Consider the following 27046-nt stretch of genomic DNA (forward strand, 5'->3'; position numbering starts at 1 on the left):
TCTAGAACTTGCTGCGGATTCTGTGTCTCCCTCTCTCTCTGCACTTCCCCCACTCATGCTCTGTCTCTCTCTCTCAAAAATAAACATTAAAAAAAATTTTTTTTAAATACATACACTGTTTGCTGAGCAATTCCACTTTTAACAATTTAGCCTATGGGCACCTGGGTGGCTCAGTCGGTTAAGTGTCCGACTCTTGATCTCGGCTCAAGTCATGATCTCACAGTTTGTGAGTTCAAGCCCTATGTCAGGCTCTGTGCTGACAGCTCAGAGCCTGGAATCTGTGTCTCCCTCTTTCTCTGCCCCTCCACCACTCACACTCTCTCTCAAAAAAAAACCAAACATTAAAAAAAAATTGTTCTAAAGAAACAAGAATTTAGCTTAACTAATATATTCTTCACATGTGCACAAGGAGCATGTCCAAGGACAGGCAAGGTAGTCTGGAAGCAATGTACGTGTCCTTCAACAAGGTAGTCATATTAAATAGATTATGGAATACCCATAAACTGGAATCCTGTCAGCAATTAAAATAAGGTAGATTGACCTGCACTGATCTGGCTCAAGAGTAGAGTATCTCTTCCAGCTTCTCAAGTCCCATAGTGCAATTTTGCAACATACCCACATTCACGCATTCATTCCATCAATATTTACAAAGCCCCAACCGCATACCGAGATCCATGTGTAGATAAAAAGAACACGACCATCCCATGTGAAAGGATGGAGCAGGTTCTTGAAGGATTTAAAGGAAGGATTCACAAGACACCTTGCAAAGCATACGTTGACGGTTTCAAAACCAAACAAAACCAAAAGGAGTGGTCCAGTTCTGAAGAAGTTATAATCTAGAGACCATCTCTGATGTCAACAGAGGTGTCTTAGAGTATCTCAACTTGAGCGCCTAAGGTAAGCTGAGTCACTCGGGCACACCTGTTCAGCTCGTGCCTGAAGATGTGCTAATTCCTATAAAACAGGAGGACTGCGTGAAGTCCTCTTCAACCATGCCATCCTGTGGGGTGGATTCAAAGGAGACACTTCAGACACTGTCCTCATCGGGAGAAATATTTACAAGTGGCCCTCTCAAGCGTCTGCACCTGCTTCACTCCACCATGTTCCACTGACTAGCTCTGCGCCCAACAGTGAAGAACTGAATCAAAGCAGCAAACTATTAAGCTCCGTTTCTTCAATCTTCCTCTCAGCCTTCTGTGCTTATGGTTGAAGCTTTCAAGCACTTTGCCTGATGCCAATACGCAGCCCGAACAGCTCTTACTGAATGGGCCTCATATTTTCAGATAAATTAAAACCTATGCCAACTAGAGAGTCAGTCTCAAATACAGGCCACCTGTTCCAATTAGTGAGATTAAAATAGTACACCACTGACTATCTGAGATCGAGTTCCACGCCTTCTGGATGATCACAGTATCTTTACAAAGACAGAAAAAAGGGACTTTTGGCCCCAACACAGTTGCACGCACTGGAGTAAATATGCTGAGGTGCTAAAGCAGAGCTTTCACTGAGGGCTTACTTTATTTTTGGACAAGCACTTGTATCAAAATTCCCATGGAAGGCTGCAGCTCAAGGCACCATTTAATTTCCTTACAACAAGCCTACATACACATCTTAATTAAATTCAAGTTTACTTCAGAAAAACAGAGAGCTTAAATTTCATTTCCACCCACTTTCTGTCCTTGCCTGAAATTCCCAGAGTCCTTATTTTCTGACATTCCACTCTTTAGCCTAAGGCCTTCTGTGGCCCCTCAGTTTCTCTCAGGTCGTCAGAAGATGAGACATCTGGCTTGGAACAGGTACGTCTTTCATTTTTCCAACCTCTTGCAAGTATTCCCACCCAGACAAGGCTGCCTTCAAATCACTAGAGTGGGTTTCTGTTCACCTCCAAACACTCAAATTTTCACCAGCCATGAAAAAATATTTCTAAGCATCTTCTAAGTCGTGGGTCTAAAAGAAGTATTTCTAAAAGAATGAGAAGAGATGATACATTAAGACCAGTGTTTTCCAAAAGGATTCTGAATTATTTTAGGTGGCATGAAAAGAAAGCAGTAACACAGAATCACAGTGAGCCAGTAACTTCCTTGAAAACAACCCTCAAGGCCATGCAGGTGATTCATCCAGGAGAAAGTCTCTGTTCAGTGCTAACAGCGCTCTAGGAAAGCTCCAGCATTTGCTAATATTCTTAATCTCAAACTGCAGGCCTTGGGGGCTCAGGCAATATTTAGCTAAAATAGGAACACTGATACTTTATTTTTATTTTTATTTTTTCAACGTTTATTTATTTTTGGGACAGAGAGAGACAGAGCATGAACGGGGGAGGGGCAGAGAGAGAGGGAGACACAGAATCGGAAACAGGCTCCAGGCTCTGAGCCATCAGCCCAGAGCCCGACGCGGGGCTCGAACTCACGGACCGCGAGATCGTGACCTGGCTGAAGTCGGACGCTTAACCGACTGCGCCACCCAGGCGCCCCCTGATACTTTAAAAATAAAAAAGTTTGAAGGAGTGAATGGATATGGAAATATTAAGTAAATAATAGTACAGGTGGTACAAAGCTCTGTGTAGGTGTGGGAATGACTGAGGTTTGGGGAACTCTGTGGCAGACAACGAGTGACTCAATGTCAGAACAATAAACGCCGCGAGGGGTTTCCTAACACCACTTCTCCTGGTTGTTCACACGCCTGGTAAGTGGAGGGCGGACATTCAGGTTTGACTCCACAGTCCATCTTAACCCTTCACTCATCTTCAAATCCTGAAGTAAACTAAGAGAGTGATGCCGGGGATCAAGAGGAAACTGGTTGAGAAAACCTAAGAAGTAAACCACTGGATGTGGGGGGTAAGGGGAGGGGCTGAGGGAGCTCCCAAACATCGGGTTTGGGAATACACTGCACAGGGAAAGTATTATCCGGGTGGGGGGACTTGGGAGAATGAATGAAGTCAGACACGTAGACTTTGAGGTGCCTGTGGAACATCCAAGTGGTAACGTCTTCTATTATGTGAAGCCACACCTTACTTCCTGGCCGTGGAAGGCAGAATTCACATAGTTTCCCTCGGGGGAGGCGCTTCTCTGAGGACGGGCAATGTGCCCGACCGACTCTGCCCCTGTCTTCCTCCCAGTGTGGGGGCAGATGATTGTTTCTTTGGCTAAGAACCAGATGATGTTTCTGGTTTGTTTACGGGCTATGTTGCATGAAAATTACGTATGCTAAAAACACCTGGTGCTGGAAGATGCCCTCAATTAGAGTCTCACAGGAACAGAAAGCTTCAGAGGTCTGCATTCTAAGTTAAATGTATATATAATGTGCTCCATGACTTACACATCTGGCACATGTGTTTTCCCCAATATCCTATCCCAACAGTGGAAGGTAAAGACAAAGATGAATTCATTTCGCAAAACTTCGCTTTTGGGGTGGATGGAGGGGAAACAACAATAAAATCAGAAAAGGTAATTTTTAAAAGTAGCGAAACATCTAGTGCAGCTACACAGTCTGATGTATGAAATGTCACACCCTCCTCACCCTAGTCCCACCAAAAATTTCCAGGGGCGCCTAGGTGTCTAAGTTGGTTAAGCACCGGACTGTGGCTCAGGTCATGACGTCACGGTTCATGAGTTCGAGCCCCATATCAGGCTCTGTGTTCAGAGCCTGGAGCCTGCTTTGGATTCTGTGTCTCCCTTTCTCTCTGCCCCTCCCCCGCTTGCTCTCACGCTCTCAAAAATAAATATTTTTTAAAAATGTTTTCATAAAAAAAATCTACAAGTTCATGAAGATGATGGCCTAACACTAAATCATCCAAATTCACTTTTTTTCCACCTAGAAAATTCACAAAAGGTAAAATCTGTTCACCAATTAAATCTCTACTGAAAATAATTCCAAATTTCTCCATCTACTTAAATTTCAAGATACTTATCCCATATAACTTAGCAATTAGCTTGGTATCTAAAAATATTTAAAGCAGTTTTCTATTAAGGAATTCTCTTAAGACAGAGACTGGTATAATGGTTAGTCCTAGTCAGCCAGCATTAGTTGCGTGGTTTGACTGGTTACAGTCTGGCTGCTGTCACTTTTCTACTCCCACAAAGGGAAAGCTCTGCAGTTCATGACGAAATCCCCTTCCAGTTCTAACAGGTTAAAACCTTTGGGTCTACTTTCCAATACTCTGCCTCACATAGTGAGAAGCATATGCCATCAGTCCAGAGAAGCTAAAGTTCTACTGGGAGATCTGGCAGAGGCCAGATTGTGACCAGACTGTCACAAGAAGAACCGCCCTTGTTATATCCTTCAATTGCTCACGTTCTGGAGACCAAACACCAGGCTAGAAGATGGTTCTTTACTGATAATCATTTTAAATTTTTTTAGGTTTGTTTGCTTATTCACTTATTTACTGAGAGAGAGAGAGAGAGAGAGAGAGATAGCACAAGTGGGGTGGGGGCAGAGACACAGGGAGAGAGAGAATTCCAAGCAGGTCCGGCACTGTCCGCGCAGAGGCTGACATGGGGCTCAAACTCATGAACCACGAGAGTATGACCTGAGCCAGAGTCAGACCCCTAACTGACTGAGCCACCCACGCGCCCCTTTCTCCTGATGTTGTTAAATCATGAGCTTATTTAACAGCCTTTAAGACTTCTCCAAAATAGTGGCAAAAATCTTGTACTGGAAGCATCATAAAAAGTTCATAAATTATCACTCTACACCATTCATTCAACAAAAGTTTCCCAGGCACATAAGACTATATACACCAAAGACTGGCAAAGTGCGGTGTAATAAGAATCCCAAACACAATTTGGCTAGGCACCCTGCAGAAGTTGAACACAACCGTCTTCACAAGGACTGGACAGGTTTACTGAGACTGAGCTGCTTTCCAGTATTCATCTGAGACAGAAGACGGGAAGTGGTTAAAATGCAAGTTCTGCAATTAGATCTGGATTCACCAAATCTTAGCTCTACCATTTCCAAACCGCCACGAGACTCTGGACAGATCATTTAAACTGCCCAGGCCTCAACTTCTTCACCTGTAGAATGGAACTATAAATAAGCTTTGTGAGGATTAAGGAGACAGTGCATTCGAAGTGCTTAACACTGTGGCTGGTATACAGTAAGGAATTGGCACATGCTGGCTGTTAACACTGTTCCTGCACTTTTCATTATGTTCTTTTTGCCTCCTTACAGAGGAATAATCAACAAATACACTGTTTTCCTTCGGTAGCACCCCCCTTTCCCCAATCCAATGGAAGCAGTTGGATCACGCACAGATCATATATCCTGATGTTCCTTTTCCAAGGAATGTAAAGTCCTCATTCTGATTCACAGTAGAGTGATTCATGGTTCTCTTCCTTCTCTCTCACCAACCCCCTCCACTAACAACTTAAAAATGCAATAAGGAAACAGCAGGGCTGAACGCTGCAGCCTGTCCTAAGTCAAGACATGGGCAATTTCCATCCAGAAAGATCAGGTTGGTTTCTGACCTTAAGAGCAGCCCTGGAAATTCAGGCAGCGGCTCTGAAGCAAAACACATCTTGCCATCCAACTTGGGAGCAGCTGTCTCGGTATTCGACAGCGGATGTGACAAGCGGGTGTGCTGGTGGCTGGCAGTTTGCTCTCCTCTGAAGGGAGAACCGGTGAGCCAGCAGCACAGCCCAGCTCGAAATACACACCCCACATCAACCTATCCGTCCTGAGTTTCAGACAAATCGGACTTGAGGCACTCATCATTATTCGCCGTGCTTGTAATGAACTCTTCGGAGTATAACGCATCACTGATTAAAGGTGGACTCACAAACTACTCAGTTTACCCCTTCGCCAGGTCAGGCCCCCCCCCCCCCCCACCGAGACGGAAGTCTGTTCCCACTCACTTTTGTTCCTGCCCAGGAAGTAAGCATGCGATCATCAACTTATTACATCATTGCCCAACCACTTCCACTCTGAGAAGGGCTAGGACAGCCTCTTCTTGAATGCTTTTGGCCATTACTCATCAGGCAACTCAGGATCTATTTCCAAACCACAGAACACTTACACAGGTACTACAGGTAGCCACCGTGCCCAACACAGGTTTTATTTCAGATGTTAGAGACTCCTATACTTACTATCATTTCCTCCTGTAAAATAGGAGGGTATTTCCTGGGGCCGCTAGTCTAAATAAAATACAATCACAAAACAAAATACAATTAAGCTTCCAGAGAGAGGCTGTTTCATTCACCATTATATTCCTGATGCCTAGAATAGCAGCTAGCATATAAAAGGTGCTCAGCAAGCATCTGTAGAATGAATGAAAGCTCTTGTTCCCAAAGTGCCAGTGTCTACAGTTTATAAACATAGCGACAAATATGTAAACAATCAATGTGATAAGGAACGTGTATCACAGAGGAGGAACAAAACGCTAAAAATGCAAGAATCTATTCTATTCACAAAATTAGCAGTTTTCCCATTTTGAAGCTTATGATCACTTCTCATACAGTAATAACAAAAATGGCTACCATCTAAGGGCGCCTGGGTGGTTCAGTGAAGCATCTGACTCTTGATTTTGGCTCAGGTCACGATCACACGGTGGTGAGATCAAGCTCCGTGACGGGTTCCACACTGAGCACAGAGCCTGCTTGGGATTCTCTCTCTCTCTCTCTCTCTCTCTCTCTCTCTGCCCCTCTCCAGCTCAGGCTCTTTCTCTCCCAAGAAAACAAACAAAAAAACACAAAACAAAAAAAACCATCAAAAATAGCTACCATCTACTGGGTTCTTTCTGGGTACCAGACATTTTATAGATGTTACTGCATTTATTCCTCGTAACACCCCTAGGGTGTAGAAGACAGAGAATGATTATAGGGTACGTGGCATCACTAGTGCAAGACCTGCCTTCTGGGGGGTAGCCTAAGGAAAGCAGTTCTGTAGGCAGAATACTCTGGCCCTTGGGGGCAGGATGGAATAGGGGCTGATGAAATCATAGAGCAATGAGGAAGCGAATACACCATTCTCTCTTCCAGAGGTCATAAGTGGCTAAACTAAGGTGGGAGATGACTGGGGACATTGGAGAAAGGAACCAATTCCAGAGAAATGTCAAAGAAAGGCCCAGTGGGACGGCTGACAGATTAGAGATGGACAGAAGGTAAGTACTCAGGATGACGAGCGATTCTGTTAGTCATTTCTTTCTTTCTTTCTTTTCTCTTTTTTTTTTTTTTTTTTTTAACAAATGCTCTCTTACTGAAGACTCATGATGCACTCACTCCTTGAAGTAGGGACTATTATCACCTCTGTTACAGATGGGGAACTGGAGACTCAGAGAGGTTAGACCTTGCCCCAGTGGTCACTCAGTTGGGAAATGTGAAGAGCCGGGATATGATCCAGATCACAAGACCGGAGATTCCTAGCTGCTGACCACTATCCACAAGTGGCTCAAAGTGGCATTTTATAACATCTAAAGTTAGAACAAAAATTTGATTCACACATAATTAATAAAAACCAGTTAATCTAGAGCAAAGCAGACTGACTGTGTTCTTAAAATGATGACAGGCTTTAACTATCTAGGGCACAAAAAAAGGTAGGATTCTAATTATGCATGCTTTCTTTTAAAGTAGGGGGATATTTTGTGTGTTGAGTTAACATGCATCGTTTCTGAGTTCTACACAGATTAAGCTTGAAACTGTGAATGATCCTGACTTGTCAGCTTAGAGATAATCATGGAATTCATTAGTTATATTACATTTTCACTGCGGGCGGGGGGGAGGGGGGTAAGATATCTAGGTTAATCCACCTGGCTGTAAAAATAGATTTCTGCAATGTTAAAATAGTACACTGCCTCATTATTATTCTAGTCTCAAAGGCTTAACCAAGCTCACCCAGAGAGATGTGTATGTTTCCTGTTATCTCAACACGGTGTTAGTTTTGAACTTAAAAAATGACCATTCAGTAACCAAGAACTTGATCCCTTAGAGTCTTAGAGCCTTCCTGGGAGGAAACTGCCTGTCTCTGAAAGGCTAATCAACTCCTCACATGCACCTCCAGTTCTCCTCATAGGATTTTTAGGTGAGCTAATTTACCAAGAGTCCACAAAAAGGTTCTCATAGAATCCTGTACCAGATAGTTTATTGCCAAGGGGAAGGTGACATCAAGAAATTAAACCCTAATACTGCCAGATGTTCTCCTTCTGCCTCACATGTTTTCTGAGTGTAAAGAAAATACGTCTTTATTGTTAACTCTAAATGAGTTCCACAAAACAGGAGCTAGAATCATCTGATGGGATAAATACCTTCCACACAGAAGACTGCTGGTACTTTCCCTTCATCACAGCAGGCTTACTGCAGCCTTAAGGACAGACTCAAAATTACATCAGCCTCACCTGAGAAAAGTTAGAGGCGTTTACAAAATTTCCTCCAGTTCTATTCCTTGCCACCTCAACAACAAAACCCTAAAAGTAGACAGTCAAAAAGTTTACACAGGGATCGCAGCATCATTGCAACAGAATGTGTCATCACTGTCTACTAGAGTTCTAGTCCTCCTTGGTCTGAGTTCCTCTAGTCCTCACTAGACTTCATTTGCCCAATGAGCTAATTTAGCATAATCAGTACATATAATGTCTAACTCAGGTTTAATACACAATCTATTTTAAAAAGCAGGTGTTGGGGCATCTGGGTGGCTCAGCTGGTTGAACACTGGCTCTTGATTTCAGCTCAGGTCATGATCTGACCGTTGGTGACATTGAGCCCCGTGTCGGGGCATAGCAGAGCCTGCTTGGGATTCTCTCTCTCCCTCAGTCTCTGCCCCTCCCCCGCAACCCTCTGAATAAATAAACTTTAAAAAATAAAAACAAAAAATCAGGGGTCCCATGCTAACAAAACAATGTAGTAACTATAACATCACCTGTAGAATTTTCAAGAAAAGAAGAAACCCCTTTCGCATAAGGTTGTGGTACTTTAACAGAAAAGGGGTGTGTGGAAATGGAACACGGGCAGAAATAGCGGAGACAAACTAAGTCTGCAGTTAAGTTACATGTTTGCTTTGCCACCTTCCATCTAGGTAGCTCAGGTGGGAACTCTATCAGCACCATTTCACAGAATACAAAGAGCGGTTTTGCAAAGGTTCAGTTTTGCCAAATCGCTTAAATGAGCTCACAATGAGCCACCCATCCCTCAAAGATTACTAATCTTGTTGTTTACACAAAGATTATCACAGTTGTGACAAGAGAAACCAAGCTTCCACACTTTTTTTCAAGTCTGAAATTTCTTCTGTCAACTGAAACATTAATAGACTCCTCCAATTACAAATGCATTAGAAAAAGATCTTCACCTTTCTTCCTGGTTAACTCTGTGTTAACCAGCAGACAGCCTTCCAAAAATTTCTAACTGTAGGTAACCAATGATCTTTCACCAATGTTTTCTTCCAAATGGAGTTCATGGTCATTTTCATAACAAACTGCTACAAAACTTTTAAAGAAAATGCAAAACATATCATGGTGAACATTTTGTAGTGTAACTGTCGAATCACTCACTATTCTGTATACCTGAAACTAAATACAACATTGTATGTTAAAAAACAAAACGAAACAAAACAATGTCAGCTACACCTCAATAAAAAACTAAAGTGCAGAACATAAGAATTCTCTTGGGGAGTGGAGGAGCGTGAAGTGGCTGCAGGACGTAAGTATTACTCCACCAAATAAGTTCATTCTGTAAAAATTTAAACCATTCTGTTAACTCGATTAACAAGATTCTAAAGGAAAAAAGGAAAACAGGAACTAGTTACTTCACTTATAGGATAACTGATTAGTTCTCCGAATTGTGATTAAACACCCAAATCCCGCAACACAGGCCGAACTGCATTTGTCACTACTGCCGCTTTTCCCATCCAGTGGCCTCTCGACCTCGGGAGATAACAGGCCAGAATCTGAGCAAAACTCTACCTGTGGGCTTCATACAGGGAGGCTGACACTCAAATGCTGCGATCTCGAACGAGTAGTTAGCAAAGCACAACTCCAGGTTCCTCCGCCAGAACAAGTGCCAGGGTGGAGGACCTGCGGTTTCTCAAGGGGAGGACGACACGCCGAGGGCCGAACTGCCCGGGAGAGCCAAGGTCCCCCCCACCTTCCCGAGCCGACGGGGGCGTCCGCTCCCGGGAGGGACCGGCGCTCAGGCTGCGGCCTCCGTCTTCATCTCGAAGCACTACAGGGCTCGTCTCTGCTGCTTGCTCTGAGAGCTATTTTCGCCCACAGCCAAAATCAGCAACAGCAAATTACACTGCAAACAATGGAGAGGGCGCCCGCTCGGCACGGCTGGGAACTCCGGGACGGCGGCGCGAAGGCTGACTTTTCACTCGGGCGGAGTCGGGGCGGCCGCCGCGCGAGACCGGGAAGCCGGCCCGCCGCCTCTGCCCCGCGCCCGCAACCCCGAGTGCCGGGGAGGCGCGGGCAGCACCGGCGGTCAGGAGGGCGAGCGAGCCGTCCCGGCGGGGCCGCGGCTGGCGGGATTCCCTCGCGTCCCGGCGCCGCGCGGCGGGCGCTCCCTGGCGGAGGGCGGCGGAGCGCGGGGCCGTCGGGGAGACCGGGCGCCCGGGTCCGGCAGGCGAGCGGGGACCGAGCAGCGGCGGAGGGCGGGGTACGGCGGGCCCGGCTCTGCTCTGCCCCCGACCCGGGCTCCGACGCCCCTCACCCTTCCCAGGCCCTTCGGCGCGGACCCGTGGCAGCAGGGGAGGGGAGAGAGGCGGGGAGCGAGAGTTGGCTAACACCGGAGCCGAAGCCCACCCGGCCTCGCCCCTCGGCGCGGCGCCCCCACCGCCGCCCTGGCCGCGCCTCTCACCCGGCTCTTGCAGCGGTGGTGCCGGCCCGGGTCGGAGTAGGTCCGGTCTACGGTGAGCGTCGTGTCGCTGCCCGGCATGTCGGCGCTCGCGCCGGCAACTTTCCCGTCTCCCCCGGCCGCCGCGCCACGAGCCGCCGACCGTGCTCCGGCTCGCCCGGGGAGCCGCGGCCGAGGGGGCGGCGCGGGCTGCTGCAGCTGTTGCAGACACCCGCGCGGCCGCCCTGCGCCGCCGCCGCCGCCGCTGCTGGGGGTGAGGGTGGGGGTGGGGGTGGGGGTGGGGGTGGGGGAGGCGGGGCAGGGACGCCAGAGTCTCCTCCCCCTTCCCCTCTCCCCGCCTCCCCCTGCCCACCCGCAGGGCCCAAGACCCTGCCCAAGAAGGTGCAACTTCTCCGCCTCCCTCCCTTGCTGAAACTTGAATCCACCCTCTCCCACCCTGGCCTCGTTTCCTTCAAAATTTGATTGACATCTACCCTATCTGTGGGCTTATTTGTATGTTTATGATAAAAGGTGGATTTTTGGCAAGACGTTGAGGCTTGCCTTAAATGCTTTCTTTTATGTTATTCTATTACTCAACTTGCACTTACTGGGCATCTACCATGTGCCACACCCTGGGGCAGGGACCAGAGATTTTTTTTTTTAAGTCCATGTTTTTCTTATCCCACTGAGCACACTCCCATTTAAACAAAGGTCTATGGTGTTGTGTATTTTAATTTTGTGTATCTGGCTCACTATTTTATGTGGAAGTTACTTGGAAGTCAAGATACATCTTTTCATATTAGTATTCCCTATTTCCAGGGAATAGTCCCTGCCCACAAGAAATTTGGAGTCTACAAGAGAAAGCACTGACTAGTGAACAATTAAATATGTTACCTAAGCCAACATCCAGTTATGGTTTGGTTAGGAAGGGTGTACTAGTGGGAGACTGAGTGAAAATACTGAGATTGCAGCTGCTCCAAAGAGGGGTTTGGGGGGACAGGTGACAAGCCTAGAAGGAAGGAAGCAAATGCTCCTCCCCTTCAAAGGGTTTAGGGGGAAGGTCTTGCAGGCACAAGAAAAATACTGAGCATAAAAACAAAGGTCCATTGGGAAAACCTCAAGTCACCAGTTTAGGGGGTGTCTTTAGGCACAGGACACGAGCAGAAAAGTAGGTGGAGACCATGTGGTGCTGGGCTTTACCCTCAAGGAGAAGTTCAGTTTTTTCTGTGGGTGCTAGACAGCTGCTGGAGGTTTCTGAACAGGAAAACGACAGTATCAGGATGGAGGTTTAAGGACATCTATCTTATAGCCATGGGAAACACTGACTAATTAGAGATGTGTAAGGGACACTGGTTAGAAGTCCACTGCAAAAGGAGAACAACCTAAATGTCCTTCAGAAGGAGACAGAGTAAGTAAATTATATATACATCCCGTAGGGTATTAGGTAACTGTAAGAGAATGAAGCAGCCCTTTATGCATAGCCACAGAAATATCTCTAACATACATGGTTAAGTGAAAGAAAGTCATGTGCAGAATAACATACACAGTATCCTACCATCTATGTAAAAACAGAATATATGTATAGGCCTATATATGCAAGGCATATTTTTCTGAGAGGATAAACAAGAAACGAGGAAAACCGACAAGAAACTGATGGCAGGAGAGGGGCCACATACTAGGTGCTTCAATTTATACCTGTGAATGGATGAATTACTCCCATGAGCAGCAGCCCTCCTGAGTTCAAGCCTGACTCTTGGGGAGGGGAGGCACAGTCCTAAGTCAGTAAAGCAGGAAGAGCCATTCCAATAAAGTCAGAGAAGCCACTGACCAAGGAGAAATTCCCTAGGGACTCCCAGATGCAGGTAAAAGTAATGAACAGAGCAGATGTCCCCACAGAGCCAAAGAAAAGCCATCGGACTGTAAAGACAGGCATCTGCGTTCATTTAAAAAATAGGGGTTCTGCTGAGATCAGGGAAGACTCTGACAGGAACAGAATCTCCACACACAGACTTGAAGATCAAAGGAGAACAGAACAGTTGCAGATAGATGGTTGGACCAAACTGACCTCACTCATGTGTTATTTTTTAAATTTGGGATACGGGCACCTGGCTGGTTCAGTCAGTGGAACATGTGACTCTTGATCTTGGAGTTATAAGTTCAAGCCCTACACTGGGTATAGAGATCACTTAAAAATGAAATCTTAAAGAAACAATCTTTTTAATAAATAAATTCAGCATAAAATGGAAGCCACAATATGCCTACCTAGACAGCTAGAAGAAAGGGATGAGAAAAAGATTTATTTGTCACTGTATATGCTTTTGGAACTTGAACACTTTCATTGTGTGCACATATTAACTATTCAAGAAGTAAAATAAAAAAATATTTTTAGGGGCACCTAGGTGGCTCAGTCAGTTGAGCATCCGACTTTGGCTCAGGTCATGATCTCTCTGTGAGTTCAAGCCCCACATCAGGCTCACTGCTGTCTGTGCAGAGCCTGCTTTGGATCCTCTGTCCTCCTCTCTCTCTGCCCCTCCCCTACTTGTGCTCTCTCAAAAATGAATTTAAAAACATTAAAAAATTTTTCAAAATATTTTTTTAAATAAAGAGGGCAAACTTACTAAATCTTAAGAAGAAATAGAAAACCCTATATAGTCCTAAAACCATTCAAAAATGAAATCAACACTTTAAAACACTGCCCACCACACCCCCTTCCCCAGCCCCCAATTCAAGACACAACTACACAGGTCCGGAAAGTTTTTCAGGCAAGTTCTTCCAAAGCAGAAAGCAGAGAAGAGAGATATCAAGTGTGTGTATGTGAATTTAGCTAGGGTGAGTAGAGAAGGCCACTCTGATAAAGCGACATATGAGCAGAGACCCGAGAAGTAAGGAAGCCAGCGATGTAGATAAATGAAAATTTCAGACAGAAGGAACAGCAAGTACAAAGGCCCTGGAGCAGGAACATTTTGGGAGTGTTTAAAAAAGCAAGAGGCCAGCTGTCGGCACAGAGCCCAACGTGGGGCTCGAACCCACAAACCATGAGATCATGACTTGAGCCAAAGTCAGATGCTTACCGACTGAGCCACCCAGGTGTCCCCAAAATAAATAAACTCGTTTAAAAAAGTATTAAGCCTTGTTATAAAAGCAAGAAAGGTGGTCTATTATTAGTAAGTCTTTATGTCAATCTGATCTCACAAAGATCCATTCTGAAAATCTGTCAAAGTCCATCTCTGGGTTTTTCCCCCTCATTTGCCTGACGCCCAATTTTTTTTTTCCAGCTACTTAAGGCTACACCAGGTGTACTACTCAGGTGCATTTGTATGTGTAATATGGTGTACACAACTTTAGAGAGGCCACACCTAAGTGAGGTCCCTGACAAACCAAGGCTGGGCTTTCGTAGTTGTGTCAACAGGCATAAGCTTCCCATATCTATTACTGCCTTGGTGTTCCTTAGAACTCCATCCTGGAAAATGCTGACCCTCGATGAGAATGATGAATTAAAACTTCATTAGGCTCACTGAAATTTCAATTAGCAGAGGATGTTCTTTTCTAGATCATTTATGTCATAAACTAGTTAACCAAAAGCTGCTCTATGGGACGTTCATACAAAATAATGTTTTTTTAAGACACCAATTAAATAGCACAAGCGCAAGTGCCCTCCAAAAGAAAGAAAACAAGCAGCCTCTCGCTGATCACCATTTGGCTCTCCTACTGGGAAGTGGGGTACAAATAGACCAATGCCTAAGATTTTGTCAGTCTCTGAGAGAGGGAGGGAAAGAGAGAGAGAACACAAATTTCAAATTTCTCCTGTCAATATAAGAATTGTCTGTGCCTCTGACACCTCCCCAAGACCTTCTCTCTACGAAAAAGAAAAAAGATTTTTTAGTTTATTTATTTCAAGAGAGAGACAGAGAGTACATGAGCGCATGAGCAGGGGAGGGACAAAAGAGAGTGAGTGAGCACCTGACTCGAGGCTAGACACGGGGCTCGATCCCAGGACTGCGAGATCATGACCTGAGCGGATATCAAGAGTTGGACACTTAACGGACTGAGCCACCCAGGGGCCCCAAATCACACTTTCAATGTCACAAATACATCCATATCAAGAAGGAATACAAAGGTGCAAACTCTAGGGTGTGAGATAAGAATTTACTTCCAGGGGCGCCTGGGTGGCTCAGTTGGTCAACCATCCGACTTCGGCTCACATCATGATCTCGTGGTTTGTGAGTTTGAGCCCCGCGTCGCGCTCTGTGTTGACAGCTCTGAGCCTGGAGCCTGCTTTGGATTCTGTGTCTCCCTCTCTGTCTGCCCCTCTGCCGCTTGTGCTCTCTTTCTCTGTCTCTCCCAAAAATGAATAAACATTAAAAAAAAAACAAAAAAAGAATTTACATCCAAAGTGTAAGCAGCACAGTAAGGCAGCTTACTGTGATCCAAAATGGATCCAAAGATTTAGATCCAAAGAAATGGACTGGGTCATTTGTGCTGCAATAGTTTAAAGTTTAGAATGACAAGAAAAGGCTTTGTGAAAGAGGTAGGATTCCCCTTGACTTCTGTAGTACAAATCTGTTATGTTTGCCTGCCTAGCGGGCGGCCCTTTATTCTCAAAACGGTGCCTGGATTTTCTTTTTGGGCCCTATGCGACACCCATCCTCCACAAGTGGTTTAGGTAAGGCAGCCCACACCCCACACCTGGCTCCAGGGAGAGGCGTGCCATCCAGCCTTGGCCAGTTGGAGCTACTGTGACTAATGCAGGAGCAGGCACGTGCCCCAGTCTGAGCCCACGGGAGTCACCCCCGATACCTGCTGCAGCTACTGGGAAAGAGCTGTGCCCCTGCAGGAAGCACTGCTAAGCTGGAGGGATATAAGCCTGCTGCAGTGGTGGGCATCCTTGCCACCATACAAAGACAGCCCCCCTGAAAAAAGCCGAGCCATGATAGGAGAAAGATTCATTACTAAATTATTAAGGGACTACATCCAGCTTTTCCCATTATCTATTTCCACATGACAAATCATCCTAAAGTGTATTAGCTTATAACAACTACCGTTCAATTGCCCGTGACTTTGCGATTTGAGCAGGCCTCCAAGGGGGCGTGGCTTTTCTCTGTTCCAGGTGACACTGGCTGGGGCTGGAGAGTCCAGGATGGCTTCACTCAGTCCAGGGGGTGGCTGGAATGCCTCAGGCTGGCCAGGTCTCTGTATTTGTTTTAAATGTTTATCCATTTTATTTTGAGAGAGAGAGAGAGAGAGAGAGTGAATAGGGGAGGGGCAGAGAGAGAGGGAGAGAGCAAATCTCAAGCAGGCTTCAAGCTGTCATCACAGAGCCCAACATGGGGCTCGATCTCACAAACTATGAGATCATGACCTGAGCCGAAATCAAGAGTCGAGCCTTAACTGACTGAGCCATCCAGGTGCTTCCTCTATATTCTTTTTTAATAAAATAATTTTGTATTTTATAGTCTCCTCTTTCCCAAGGCTCCCCTCTCTCCATCAGGGTAGCTGGACTTCTTTACATAGTTGCTGGCTTCCAAAAGAACAAAAACAAAAGCTGCCAAACCCCCTAAGGCCCAGCCCGGAACTGACAGGGTATCACTTCTGTCACACTGTGTTAGTAAAAAGGAGTCAAAAGTCCAGTCCAGACTCAAGAGGAGGAGAAACAGCACCTGCCTCTAGATAGGAATGGTGTGCACATACAGGGAGGGGAGAAATTGCAGGCTTCCATTATGCAGTCGAGCCATCACACCAGACATGGCTAGCCCCCCATATGAAGAAATGTATTGCTTTTTGGGGGGTAAGCCAGGTTTAAGAATCCTGACTAACATGGCATTAAATGCTGACTATGGGTAGAAAGAAGACAAGTAGAAGGGTAGCATTTCAAGAGGAGGCAACAAGTATGGACAGCATGAATACAGCAGAGTAAGCAGAGAACTCCGGGGAGTGGGGGAGGGGAGGGGGCGGGGCACAGAGTTTTCTCAGGCTACTAGCTAAACAGCCTTCCTTGGTCAATCCATGCCAGATGACCCCCAGCGGACGATTATCTAACTATGCCTGTATTTCTCTTTTTAACACAAAAGTTACAGTATCTTACCATGTTATTTAAATATTTTTATGTGAGGCCTCCTGGACGGCTCAGTTGGTTAAGTGTCCCAACTATTGATTACGGCTCTGGTCGTGATCTCAAGGTTTGTGAGGTTTGTGAGTTCAAGCCCTGCATCAGGCTCCACACTGACAGCACAGAGCATGATTGGGATTCTCTCTCTCCCTCCCTTTCTCTCTGCCCTTCCCTCACTCATGCGCATGCTCTCTCAAAATAAACTTTTTAAAAAATGTATTTCACGTGATAATTAATATGTGATTCCACTAGATTATGGGTTACCTGAAGGACTAGGCCTCTTAGGTAAATGTGTATATTCCTGATGGTCCCTAACACAGCATCATGTATTCAATATATGTTGAATGTATTGTTGAATGATGGATGAACTCAACATTTACTAAATGCCTACTTATTTTCCAAGCACTGGGGTTTAAAAAACAATAAGACATAAGCAAAAGGTAACTCCTGCCCTCAAGGGGTTGGAATGAATAATATACAGGAATAAAATTTGTTGAATAATAAATATTACCGATTTTCAGATGCTGACTAGTTACTGAAGTTTGTGAATTCTCCAATGATTTATCGAGTGCTGTCGGTGTGACAGTCTCTGTCCATTCTTGGTGCTGGAAATAAAAAATGAATGAGACATGGTCCAGTCTTGAATCCATCCAGACAGGGAGGGACACATTAAAAAGAAAACAAAACAAAACAAAACAAAACAAACAAGCAAACAACAATAAAGAAAGAACATTGTTATGGGTGTAAAGATAGCTATGTCTCAGATTCAGCGGTGGGGCAAAAAAGGAAGTGGCTCCTCACGAACCTCACCTCCTTAGGTGTTACAGGCTTACATTACAGCAGGGAGAAGGAAATAGACAAAAAGAAAAGTCTGACTTTAAAAAGGGATAAAAATGTAAGCCTCTTACAAAGTAAAGGAAAACGTATTTCCTTTCATATTGCATTTTGATTTAATAGTACAAGAATGTGTTCCCTCTGGGAGAAACATTCATAAGACAAAAAGTGCAATAAGCTTTTTTATTTTTATTTTTTGAGGACTTAAGGAAAGAAAAGAATAAACTGGTATTTAAAAATTTATACAAGTAGCTTAAGGTGAATGTATAATCAATCATATATATATGTGTATGATATAAACATATATAAACAACCTCAATATAAATGAGGATCAAAGCTTCTAGGCTGATGCATTTCCAACTGGAAATGACCATTCTTCTTTTTTTTTTTTTAAGATTTTATTTTTAAGTAATCTCTACACCCAGTGTGGGGCTCAAACTCACAACCCCAAGATCAAGAGTCGCATGCTCCACCGACTAAGCCAGCCAGACCCTCATGGAAATGCCCACTGTTAATGTTTATATTTAATTTTTAACATAGGTTCTATATGACTATAAGAAAACAATCACTGCATTTATTTAGCATTAGCAACCATCTGGCAGAGAAGCCCGAAACCTCTAAAACTTTGATAAAAAATAGGGAAGCACAGGGGCACCTGGGTGGCTCAGTCGGTTAAGCAGCCGACTTCAGCTCAGGTCATAATCTCGCGGTCCGTGAGTTCGAGCCCCGCGTCAGGCTCTGTGCTGACAGCTCAGAGCCTGGAGCCTGTTTCAGATTCTGTGTCTCCCTCTCTCTGACCCTCCCCCGTTCATGCTGTGTCTTTCTCTGTCTCAAAAATAAATAAATGTTAAAAAAAAAAATAGGGAAGCACAAAGACTCAACTCGAGCTCTACAGGCTGGCAAACTTGTCTTCTAATATTCCTTTTTGCAAATGCAATAATTTCATGCTAGTCATTTCTCAGGAGCAATGAATTTTAAAGAAGATTTTACAGGAAATCCAGAAATTGGTCTCTAACACTGTCTTCCCTATAGACTTGAGGCTGCATTAAGAAGTCCAAAAAAATACATTTTACCATATCAAAATGAAACACTTTTGCTTTGTGTTTCTTGTTGAGAGGATGAAAAAGACAAGATACAGATGGGGAGAAAATATTTGCAAAACCACATATCCAACAGACTAGTTGGATTAGTATCTAGAATACATAAAGAACTCTCAAGACTCGATAGTAAAAAAATACAAACAATCCAACTAAAAATGGACAAAAGACATGAAGAGACATCTCATCAAAGAAAAAATACAGATGGCAAATAAACACATAAAAGTTGTTCAGCATCATTAGCCATTAGGGAAATGCAAATGAAAACCACAAAATATCACTACACACCTATCACAATGGTTAAAATATAGTGATAGCACTAAATGCTGGCAAGGACACAGAGAAATGAGATGATTCATATAATGATTCCTATAAAACTAAACATGCAGGGGTGCTGGGCTGGCTTAGTCAGAAAAGCATGCGACTCTTGGTCTCGGGGTTGTGAGTTTAAGCCCCATGTTGGGTGTAGGGATTACTAAACTAAACTATACTAAACATAAAGGGGCACCTGGTGGTTCAGTTGGTTAAGCTTCCAACTCTTGATTTCAGCTCAGGTCTTGATCTTTCGGTTGAGAGTCCAAGCCTCACATTGGGCTCTACGCTGGGCATGGAGTCTACTTTCAAAAATAAAATAAGGGGCGCCTGGGTGGCTCAGTTGGTTGGACATCCGACTTCGGCTCAGGTCATGATCTCGCAGTCCGTGGGTTCAAGCCCCGCATCGGGCTCTGTGCTGACAGCTCGGAGCCTGGAGCCTGTTTCAGATTCTGTGTCTCCCTCTCTCTCTCTGACCCTTCCCCATTCAAGCTCTGTCTCTCTCTGTCTCAAAAATAAATAAACGTTTAAAAAAAAATTTTTTTTAAATAAAAAAAATAAAAATGAAAAATAAAATAAAATAAAATAGGGAGGCCTGGGTGGCTCAGTCAGTTGAGCACCCGACTTCGGCTCAGGTCATGAGTTCGAGTTCAGTTCGTGAGTTCGAGCCCCGCATCGGGCTCTGTGCTGACAGCTTAGAGCCTAGAGCCTGCTTCGAATTCTGTGTCTCCCTCTCTCTCTGGTCCTCCCCCACTTATGCTCTGTCTCTCTCTCTCTCCTTCAAAAATAAATAAAAACATTAAAAAAAAATTTTTTTAATACAATACAATAAAATAAAATAAAATAAAATAAAATAAAATAAAATAAAACAAAACAAAACTTCGGCTCAGGTCATGATCGCATGGTCCATGAATTCAAGCCCCGCATCGGGCTCTGTGCTGACAGCTCAGAACCTAGGGCCTGCTTTGGATTCTGTGTCTCCCTTGCTCTCCGCCCCTCCCCCGCTTGCACTCTGTTTCTCTCTCTTTCTCTCTCAAAAATAATAAACATTAAAAGATAAAATAAAAATAAAAGTAAAGTAAACATGCAAATACCATATGACCCAGAAACTGCACCCTTAGGCATTTATCCCAGATTGAAAAGAAAACGTATGCTCACACAAAAGCCAGCGCACGAAGATTCATGTTAGCTTTCTTCACAGAAGCCCAAAACTGGAACTAGCTCACATGTGCTTCAATACGTGAATAGACTGTGGGGCATCCATCTTACAGACTATGGCTCAACAGTAAAAAGGAACAAGCTACCGCTAGACAATGACTTGGGTGAGTATCAGGGCAATTATACTGAGTGAAAAAGCCAATCCCCAATTCCATTTATGTAGCAATCTTGAAATGACAAAACTACAGAAATGTTGAAGAAACTGGTGTTTGCCGAGAACGGGGAACGAGGTGGGGCGGGGAGGCCACCGCAGGAGGGGATGGACACGGCTATCAAAGAGTGGCACGAGGCGATGGAACGTGCTGTATCTAAATTGTGGTGGTGGACGGGGCCCACTCATGCAAAATAACTACAGAGAACTAAATGCACGAATGAATACAAGAGAAACTGGGGAAATCTGAATAAGATCACAGATTATATCAATGTTAATATGATATTTGAATTACTATACAGGTTCTGCAAGATGTTGCCTTTGGGGAAACTAGGTAAGGGGTACACGATCTCTTTCTGTATTACTCCTTATAGCTGCATGTGAATCTACCATAATCTCAAAATTAAAATTCTAATTAAAAATCTATTTTCAACTTAGGCGCAACTGTGATAACTTTCACAGGAAAAACTTTGGGTTTTGGAAGGGGGAACACTACAGCAGATAGGAGTGGGCGGTATAGGGATTTTTTTCTCTGGAGAAATTGTCTGCAGAACAGAGTTCTTCCAGGTCTGGCCCCTTGTGACATCGGAGGAGGGGCCAGCTGTTGAAACTGAAGGGAAAGGAGAGATGACAGGTGGTGCCATTATGCAGTGAGTCTATAAGGTTTTTGTTGAACAAACAACTGACAATTAAGTCCTGATTTGGTCAGAAGAATGTATTACAGTTCACAGATTTGGTTCAGGTTCATTACACACTGAGTTGTTTACTAAAAATTTACATTGGAAGTTGAGCAGAGAATTCCACAAATTTGTGGGCTTTGTTCTCCTGTGGGCTTCCCATATTGGTTTGAGCCTTTGTTTTGCCTTTTTTTATATTTACTTATTTATTTTGAAAGAGAGAGAGAGAGAGAGAGAGCATGAGCAGGGGGAGGGACAGAAAGAGAGGGAGAGAGAATCCCAAGCAGGCTCCACACTCAGCACAGAGCCTGACACGCGGCTGGATCTCACGAACCTTGAGATCATGACCTGAGCTGAAATCAAGAGTCAGACCCTAAACTGACTGAGCCACCCAGGGGCTGCTGAGCCTTTTTTTTCTATCATGTACACATGGATTAGAACTTAATGGGCTTTGTTATTTCCCTCCTTTTGATCCTACCGTTCACTACGAAAGGGTCTGACCACCTAATGACTGCACAGGACGCTGGGCTGCTTGCTACTGCATTTTCCCACAAGTCCACAACAAGGTCAGAAAACACCTCCTCTGGCACGAGGCACAGAGCGTTCCATTCAGTTAAGTCATTTGCTGGAGCCGTGACGCTCAGAGTTCCTACTTCACTGGACCTCAGAGGAAGCAGTTCTCTGGAAATCTCTAGCTGACTCCATTCTACGCATGGCCGGCCCAGGAGAATTTTTTCATCAAGCACATCCTGAATCTGAAGGAAGAGCTAGCTACACCTCAGGAACACACTGTCCGTGAATTCACTCTGTGTTTTATCAGTTCACTTTGCAAGATAAGGATGGTGGGAGGTGAAACTGCCAGAGAAATCTGATGTGATGTCTAAAAAAACAGCCCGAGTCACAGTTCTATCAAAAGAGGAAGCTGCTTGCTGAAGCCTTCCTTGTGCACCCAGTCCACACTCACTTCTCCCTTCTTTGAATTCTGACAGTATCTGCTGCTTCTCTCACGTAAACACCTAAGTATAAATGATCCTGCACTCTTACAGGGAGGCAGTATGGTGTGCTGGAAACCGACTGCCTGGATTCAAATCTCGGTGCCGCCACCTATCAGCTATAAAGCTTTGGTGCTCTCATTTGTAAGCTCAGGACAATAACGGAACCCACCTCGGGTCACTGCTGAGAATTAAAGGAGGTAGTAAGGTACAGCACTTCCAAGTAGGAGCTCAATGAATGTCTGCAAAAAACAGAACAAAACCTAAAACCTGTCTTCATGTGTTCTCTTTTCTTCCTTACCAGTGAGACTTCCAGGATTTATGCTGTTATCCTGGAGAAGGTGGCATACCAATTAATTCCTTTCCTCATTGTCACAAATTTGGAAAATAGAACTAGAAAGAAACTAGAAGCCTCTGGCTAAGCTCTGGGCCCTGACTCAGTTCCCTGCCCTCCCGCTTCTGCAGCCGCTGTGGCTACCACCTGGCTGGGCCAACTCTCAGGACCTAGAAAGACAAACTTCCTCCCTGTACACCCCTCTTCAATTCCCCTCACCCCCAAGGCGACTGTGCCCACGGTTTCTTTTTACTTGTCAACTGTGACTGTACAATTCTACTGTAGAAATTGACCCTAAAGAAATAATACAACACAGGAAACGTTTTATAGGCAAAGATTGTCTGTCACGGTGTTTTATCATTCTGAAAAGTCTGAAAAATAAATCTAAAGGACTGTTTATGAAACAACCGTTTGAGAAAATTAAGGGGCTGATTACACAAATTATGAGACATAAATACTGTACATATATTGCGAATTATACTTAGAATTTGTAATCGTACGGGAAAATGTTTATGCAGTGATGTTATACCCGCCCCCCCCCACACACACACACACAAAAACAACCTGAGATTGACAAAAAGTATTACGATACTTGGTGCTGGCAATGATGTGGAGTAAGCAGGAACTCTCACACATTACAGGCGGAGCATAAACAGGTACATCCCCCCGGAAGCATGATTTGGCATTACTTCATAAAGTTGAAGCTATGTGTGCCCTATGGCCCAGCCACTCCACTCTTAGTACCCTAGAATACACAAGTGGACCAGAACAAGGATGTTCCTAGGAGTAACAGTCCCCATCTGGAAACAACTCTATTGTCATCAACAGCAGAATGGATAAATACACTGTAGGACAGTTCATTTCCCAATTAACATCAGCAGCCTGTTGTCGAAAATCAAGCGCTCTGCATGAAAATGCTAGCCACAGCCCTTTTCCCGTTATCTTAATTCATTTTACAAAGTAGGATTTTTCTTTCATATGGAGGCAAAGCTGATCTGACAGAGCCTAACGAAATGCCTAAGATGAAGTATCACAAATGTTGATGCTTCCTGCCCCACCCTACCTCACCCCTTCAAACATTCGGGGCAAACGATGAAGAGAAGCAAAATGTTCTACTACTGCAGAATAAGAAAAATATCTTTATCCGTATTTTTGTGTCTCCCTACAACATCTCTAGTATTCTGTACAGAGTCAGCAAGTGATAATAGCTGTTATTTATTTAGCCTGCTCGGTCTGTACCAGGAACTTTAAATATGCCGACTCTGAGTTACTGCCAAACCCCTTCCCCAACCTGGCCTCTATGATAGGAGGTGCTATAATTTTCCCATTTGACTGAGCAGCAATCAGAATCTCTGAATAGATGAAGTGATTTGACCAAGGGTATCTAAGCTAATAGATGGCAAAAGTGGAATCCAAATTCCAGGCTTACCTGACTCCAATACTCATTTACTAGGTATGTATCCTTGGATGACTTATTTAACCTTTACAGGCCTCATTTTCCTCCCCTGTAGAATGGGAATAATTGCACCCATTAAACAATAACTGTCTTGGGGCACCTGGGTGGCTTAGTCTGTTAAGCATCTGACTTTGGCTCAGGTCATGATCTCTTGGTTCGTGAGTTCGAGTCCCACATCGGGCTCTGTGCGGAAAGTGGAAAGCCTGCTTGAGATTCTCTCACCCTCTCTCTCTCTCTCTCTGTCCCTCCCACACTTGCTCTCTCTCAAAATAAATAATCTTTAAAAACAAAAAACAAACAAAAACAATAACAGTCTCTCTCTCTTAATCAAAGGCCAAAGCTGGCACTACGGAGAATATGAATGGGAAAGAACTTTAATGCATCTGGAAACTCCACTCACATAACATTTACCTGACATGACTTTCACCTGCCCCCACCCCCTGCTCCACCTTTCCCTGCTTCGCCCAAACAGTTTGATGAACATCCAGCATTCCTAATAACCCCATGAAGATGATCTCAATATTCTAAGCCTTTTGTTGCCTGTTCTCTTCCTGAAGAAACCAAACAGGGCTTTTTTAATTCAAAATTATATCATTATGACTTTATCCCCCATCTGAAGGCTCCTTGTAAGTCTTTTTTTTTTTTTTTTATCATTTCCAAGCATTTCCAGATTTTCAGCTTTGCAGTTCAAGTTTCACAAAATGAGAAATCCATTCTCCTATCACTTTGGAAGTGAAGGTTACATTCTTGCAAGTATTTAGAAGTACTCACCATCCTAGCTGACACTTTCAAGAGGTACTGTTCTATTATTTCTCATTGCCTCACATCCCAGATCAGCTGTGGCTGATACACTCCCAGTTAGTATTTCTGACATTGCATTGATTTTTCCTTCCATTAGAAGGAATATCTTTCATGAAAGGAGAAAACTGTCATATCAGGAACAAGTATCGAATATAATCTCACGGTATATACAGAGTACCCAGAAGGCAGGCACACCACTCACATACATGAGCATGCACTTAACACACATATATGCAGGAATTATCAGAAGTTACCAGGAACGGGGCACCTAGGTGGCTCAGTTGGTTCAGCATTGGACTCTTGATTTCGGCTCAGGTCACGATCTCACGGTTAATGAGTTTCAAGCCCCGCATCGGGCTCTGAGCTGGCAGCACAGAGCCTGCTTGGAATTCTCTCTCTCCTTCTCTCTCTGCCCTTTCCCCTGCTCGCTCTCTCTCTCTCTCTCTTAAAATAAATAAATAAACATTAAAAAAATTTTTTTTAAGTTACCAGGAATGCAATAGGTTTTTCAAAATATTAGCAGGGTTTGGAGTTAAATATTCCTTTCAACAGCTAAAAGGGACTCTTGGAGGCAATAAGCCGGAAAACAAACAAATAAAAGATCTGGGAAGAAACCAAATAGCTTATAAAGCTCAATTTTGAATTTCTGCTCCACCCAAAGAGGCAGAAAATCCATAAATTTCACTGTAGCCTCCCAACACTCCTAACTGCAAAACTATTCTCTAGACAACACTCTACTGAGATGAGGCTTTTTCCCATTCTTGATTACTTCCATCTGATCTTTTTGCAAATGGAATTACATTTTCTCCAATCTAAAATATCAGGATGTTTTAGATATCATCAATTAGAATACAAATCATCAATTAGAATCTGCATTACTCATAAAACCTCAGCCTAGAGACACCTACTTAAATGACTGCACTTCAGGGGCACCTGGCTGGCTCAGTCGCTGGAGCATGTGACCCTTGATCTCAAGGTTGTGAGTTCGAGTACACTGGGTGTAGGGATTACGTAAAAATCTTGCGGTCTGGGTGGTTCAGTCAATTAAACATCCGACTCTTGCTTTCGGCTGCGGTCGTGACCTTATGGTCGTGAGACGGGGCCCAGAGTCCGGCTCTGCACCGGGCACGGAGACTGCTTCGGACTCTCTCTCCCTCTCTCTGTGCTCCTCCCCCACTGGCGTGCGTGACCGCTGGCACTCTTTCTGTCTCAAAATCAATCTTAAGGGGCGCCTGGCTGGCTCTGTCAGAGGAGCGTGTGACTCCTCATTTCAGGGTTGCATGGTTGAGCCCCATGTTGTATGTACATATTACTTAAAATCCTTTAAAAAAATAATAAAATCAAGCTATTAAAAAAAATGGCTGCACTATAGATATTTTCCTCATTTAGATATCAAAATTAATTATGTAATAAATGATCGTCTAAAGCTGCACTATCCAACACAGTAGACGCTAGCCACACGTAACCATGAGCACTTGAAATGTGCTTACTAGGACCGAGGAACTGAATTTTTTATTTTTAAGTAGGCGCCACACCCAACACGGGGCTTGAACTCATGACCCTGATGTCAAGGGTCACATGCCCAACCGAATGAGCCAGCCTGACAGTCTAATTTATATTAAATAAACTGTGTATATGCCGACCATTCTCTTTCCTATCAGATTGTGACCTTTTTAAAATAGAGGACTACCTTGCTTATTTTATTTATTTATTTATTTAATTTTTTAAAGTTTACTTATTTATTTTGAGAGAAAGCAAGGGGCAGGAGCAAAGAGAGACAGAGAGAGAGAATCCCAAGCAGGCTCAACGCTATCAGGGCAGAGCCCAACTCCGGGCTTGAACTCACAAACTGTGAGATCATGACGTGGGCTGAGATCAAGAGTGAGATGCCGGCACCCTTACCTTGCACATTGTAAAAATGCATCAAAGCCCAGCACAGTCCCTGCAATGGAAATCCTTCCATAAATATCTGAGTTTTGAACACACTATACACTACCATTTTTTTTAACTCATTGTTTGTTTTTTGTTTTTTGTTTTTTTAACGTTTATTTATTTTTGAGACAGAGAGAGACAGAGCATGAACGGGGGAGGGGCAGAGAGAGAGGGAGACACAGAATCGGAAGCAGGCTCCAGGCTCTGAGCCATCAGCTCAGAGCCCCACGCGGGGCTCGAACTCCCGGACTGTGAGATCGTGACCTGAGCTGAAGTCGGACGCCTAACCGACTGAGCCACCCAGGCGCCCCTTTAATTCATTGTTTTATAAAGAAAGCCTAAAACTAATAATGTGGTATTCCATGCTCATGGAGAGAAAGATGCT

At 44.2% G+C, this 27046-nt stretch overlaps 1 protein-coding gene across 4 annotated transcripts in view; it reads right to left on the bottom strand.

Annotated features, from left to right (window-relative positions):
* Positions 1-27046, bottom strand: part of TMCC3 (transmembrane and coiled-coil domain family 3) — a 282827-nt gene that overhangs the window by 64243 nt on the left and 191538 nt on the right. Inside the window, exon 1 of one of the 4 annotated variants that reach the window (XM_027071083.2) lies at positions 10776-11020. The exons of 2 other annotated variants lie outside the window; for them this stretch is intronic. In XM_027071083.2, coding sequence (XP_026926884.1) covers positions 10776-10853 — 78 coding nt within the window. In that variant the 5' untranslated portion in view covers positions 10854-11020. One more of the 4 variants, XM_015070469.3, reaches the window with a different exon arrangement.

The sequence above is a fragment of the Acinonyx jubatus genome, chromosome B4 (assembly GCF_027475565.1).
Source record: "Acinonyx jubatus isolate Ajub_Pintada_27869175 chromosome B4, VMU_Ajub_asm_v1.0, whole genome shotgun sequence".
Taxonomy (NCBI): domain Eukaryota; kingdom Metazoa; phylum Chordata; class Mammalia; order Carnivora; family Felidae; genus Acinonyx; species Acinonyx jubatus.